This window comes from Nematocida major (genome assembly GCF_021653875.1).
Source record: "Nematocida major strain JUm2507 chromosome Unknown 2250, whole genome shotgun sequence".
Classification (NCBI taxonomy): domain Eukaryota; kingdom Fungi; phylum Microsporidia; genus Nematocida; species Nematocida major.
In genome coordinates, this window is record NW_025952888.1 from 1 (window position 1) to 3,595 (window position 3,595).

At 47.9% G+C, this 3,595-nt stretch overlaps 4 protein-coding genes across 4 annotated transcripts; 1 reads left to right on the forward strand and 3 right to left on the reverse strand.

Moving 5' to 3' along the window:
• Positions 1 to 132: 132 nt before the first annotated feature.
• Positions 133 to 1,704, reverse strand: NEMAJ01_2371 (multiple RNA-binding domain-containing protein 1; the record flags this gene model as incomplete). The annotated part of the gene is made up of 1 exon (XM_047916208.1): positions 133 to 1,704. One exon carries the CDS (start codon positions 1,702 to 1,704, stop codon positions 133 to 135), a length of 1,572 nt encoding a protein of 523 aa, XP_047772165.1.
• A 51-nt stretch (positions 1,705 to 1,755) lies between these two features.
• Positions 1,756 to 2,157, reverse strand: NEMAJ01_2372 (small subunit ribosomal protein S12e; the record flags this gene model as incomplete). Its single annotated transcript, XM_047916209.1, has 1 exon — positions 1,756 to 2,157. The coding sequence occupies one exon, from the start codon at positions 2,155 to 2,157 to the stop codon at positions 1,756 to 1,758; it is 402 nt and encodes a 133-aa protein (XP_047772166.1).
• Positions 2,158 to 2,624: 467 nt separating this feature from the next.
• NEMAJ01_2373 (uncharacterized protein) lies at positions 2,625 to 3,101 on the reverse strand (the record flags this gene model as incomplete). Its single annotated transcript, XM_047916210.1, has 1 exon — positions 2,625 to 3,101. One exon carries the CDS (start codon positions 3,099 to 3,101, stop codon positions 2,625 to 2,627), a length of 477 nt encoding a protein of 158 aa, XP_047772167.1.
• A 30-nt stretch (positions 3,102 to 3,131) lies between these two features.
• NEMAJ01_2374 (peroxiredoxin 2/4) lies at positions 3,132 to 3,595 on the forward strand (the record flags this gene model as incomplete). Its single annotated transcript, XM_047916211.1, has 1 exon — positions 3,132 to 3,595. A coding segment is annotated over one exon (464 nt), but the record flags the coding sequence as incomplete, so codon positions are not given.

Below are 3,595 nucleotides of genomic sequence, written 5' to 3' on the forward strand. Positions count from 1 at the left end.
TTTGCTGTTCTGGGGTATTCTGGCTGTTCAAGAATTCGGGTTATCTTGCTTTTTGGGGATAAACCTGAATTTTTGTTTTTTATCTGCCTAAAAATCAGGTTCTGATCTTTTCGGGGATAAACCTGAAAGCACTTACACCTCTGCAGGCTGTGCGACTATGTGTCTTCCGTACAGGTGGACGTACTGGAGCTTCTCGAGGAGTTTCTGCGCTGTTTCTGGGGACCTTGTCTCAACAAAGCAGAATCCCCTGTGGGTTCCATCGGCCTTAACGGGAATCCTGAGGATAAAGTCCTTCCCAATCAGGCCCGTAACGAGCTCTGAAAGTTCAGGTCTCCCCGCCTGGAAGGGGACATTCTTCAAAATGACCTTCAGGAAGGGCTTAGACTCTTTCCCGCCTAAAACCGTTAAATTTTCAGGTTTCACTACGTGGGGGAGACCTGCAACTTCCCTGTCGTATCTCTCCCTGGAAACCTTCAGGAACTCCACGTATACCGGCTGATCTCGAATCCGCACGAAGTTATTCGCCTTCAGCTCCGCAGAGGCGTCAGACTTATTCCCGTACTCCAGGACGAGGAGAGTCTTCGAGGGGGAAAAGACTGCTCTAACGTACTTCTTGAAGAATTCCCGGATCTCTCCCTCTCTTGTCCCGTACGGGATATTCTTCACGAGAAGGGACTTCTTAGAGACGAAAGTGCATGTACAGGCTGTCCTTTTGCAGTTGCACTCAACGGCAATTCCCTCGTCCTTCAGGAAGATCTTCGTCCTCTCCACGAGCTCACTCTGCAGGAGGGCAATTCTTCCTCCGACTCCAATTCCGCGGTCCTTCAGGATCTCCTGCTTCGAGACTTTCTTCTCCTTTGCAGCTACTCCCAGGACGGCTGAGAAGTTGAAAAAGACGGGGTTGTACTTCCCGTGTGAGAGGTTGCTCTTGTTCTTGTCCGTGACTTCCTCCGAGGGTTTTCCCTTGCTCGGGAGAACCTTAACATTTCGACCCTGAAAAATAACGGTTTTTCCAACTAAAGAAAAAGCATCTTTCGGAAAGGCAAAAGTAACTATAGCATAGCCTGAGTTCACTGCATCTCCATCTCCCCAGGCGTCTTCCCTCTCTCGGTGCTTCATAAAGACCTCTGCGACCATCCCGAACTCGCTAAAGGCAGTTTCAACCTCTTCCTCCGTCGCTGCGTACGGGATTCCGTGGATAAAAACTTCTCCCGTCTCCAAAACCTTCTCTGCGTCTCTTTTGCTCGCTTCTTTCTTGTAGCTGCTGATAAGGTCCGTAATTGACTCTTTCTCTTCGCCCTTTTTTGGATCTTTTCCTGCGTCTTCATCTACTTCTGTGTACCAGATGTTCTCCTTCTTTCTTTTGAGGAGCTCCAGGATCTCCTTCATCTCCTTCACGCTGAGTCCGTCGGAGAGGGGGGAATTTTCCTCTTTCCTGCGCTTATTTGGGGCTTCCTCCGGGAGTTTCTGCGTCTCTGCTCTCTCCACGAGCAGCCGGAATCCCCTGCAGTACGACTTGTTGTAGTGGAGGATGCTGGCATCTGCCTGCTCTGGGGTTTTATACCCTAAAAAAGCCACTCCCCGACTCTCCCCCCGAAGCGTCTTCAGAAGGCGGACGTCCGTGGGAACTCCCTTCTCGGAAAAGTGCTTTTTCACCTCCTCCTGCGTAAGAACTACCGGAATATTCTTCGCTACAATCCGCATTGAAATTTTTGCAAAACATTTTCTTCTTAAATAGTTTCCCGAGTCGTCCGTTTATTTAGATAGTCCCAGCATGCTGAAAAGGGCGTCTTTTCCCTCGAGATCGTCCCCAAAGTTCTCTATCGAAGCAACAGCGCATTTTGCCTCTTTAACGATCTTTCCCGTCTCATCTGTTTTGCAGATTCCTGCGTATCTGGCAAGGTCGTTGTGGTTGTTTACCATCAGAATGGGGAGATTGTGCTCCTTAACGAGGCCCTCAATTATTGCCTTCATCTTTTTCTCGGTGATTTCCTTCGACATGATGACAAGGTGGGATCTTCCTCCGATGATAGACTTTGTGACTTGTCTGAAGCCCTTGACAACTCCAGATGCCCTCAAAGACGAAGTAAGCATTCTTTCTATAGACTCTGTCGTGCTCATTCCCATCTCTCCCTGTTGTACGTTTAGGCTTTCCATTACGGGGGTGAATAAAAATAAAATATTTATTCTGCCTGCAGGGAAGACGCGAAAGACCGGGGGAACGGGAAGTGCAAAATCCCGGGAAATCCGGAGGAAAAGCACAAATGCACGCGTCCTGCTGTGGGGAATCTTCTCCTCTTTTTTCTGGGGGTGTTATTCGGGTTAGAGCGCATAAATTCGGGTTTTAACGGGAAAAGCAGAAAAGTAGCGAAAATATGCGGGGAGAGGCCGGGAAACTGCGCATTCTCGGTGGAATAAGCGTGTCCAGACCCAGGGCAGGCTCTTTTCAGGCGCAGCCATCCCTGGAGTGCCTCTTCAGGTGCTTTGTCTTTTCCCGTTAAAAAATACCCCGAATAACCCGAATAAAAAGAGTGAAGAGGCTTTACGGAGATACGATAATATAAAAACAGGAGATAATCGATAGATTTAAAAGCAGGAAAACCTAACGGATAAACAGCAAATCATCACTCCTTCTTCCTCCAATATCCGCTGGTCCTTTGCTCCTCCTCTCGGAAGACGTTTATCGCCGTCTTTATGCTCCTAGGCGTCTTTATAGCGCATAGTTCTATCTTTCTCTCCTTGAAGTTTATATTCAGAAGCTTCAACTGCGCAGTTAGAGACTTGATCACCTTCGAGGACTTCCGGAGCAGGCGAATAAAGACGTACCCCAAGAGAAAAGCCACCCCCAGAACGCGGAAGTATATCTGAAAGAGCAAAGGACTCAGAGAAACAGGAGATGTACTATATACGTCCCAGAGAGTGCTGTATACCTCCTTGATAATGTACAGAATATACGCAGAGAGCATTGTTACGACCAAGACAAAGTATATAAATCGCCTTTTCGTTTCATTAGCGAATCTCTCGTTTAACTTTCTCTCGAATATCAAAATGTCTTTTATCGGGTTCAGAGGCTTCTCTTCCCCGCACTCGTTCACGTCCATATAGATATTTTCATTTCAATTAAATTTTTTATGGGTGCTTGTATAGGAGACAAGATAGAGAAAACCAGGTTCACTGCATATTCCAACGGGGAGATAAAAGAAGTAGATATTTCCGCGTGCAAGAACAAGCTTGTAGTCCTCGTGTTCTATCCGAGGGACTTTACTTTCGTCTGTCCGACGGAGATACTCGGGTTCAGCAAGGACCAGGACCTTTTTTCCCAGGAGAAAGCGAGTATTTTCCTCATTTCCTGTGATAGCGTATACTCTCATCAGGGATGGATGTGCACGAATGCCCCCGGGAATATCTCCGAGAATACGCTCCCCCTTCTCTCCGATGCTGGAGGGGCTCTTTCCTCTGAGCTGGGGATATACATCGCAGGAGAAGGCCGGTCAAAGAGGGCTACGATTATCCTGGATGAAGGGAGAATCATATACAAGCTGATACATGCGGATCCCATAGGAAGGTCCAGCAGCGAGACTCTGCGCGTGGTGAA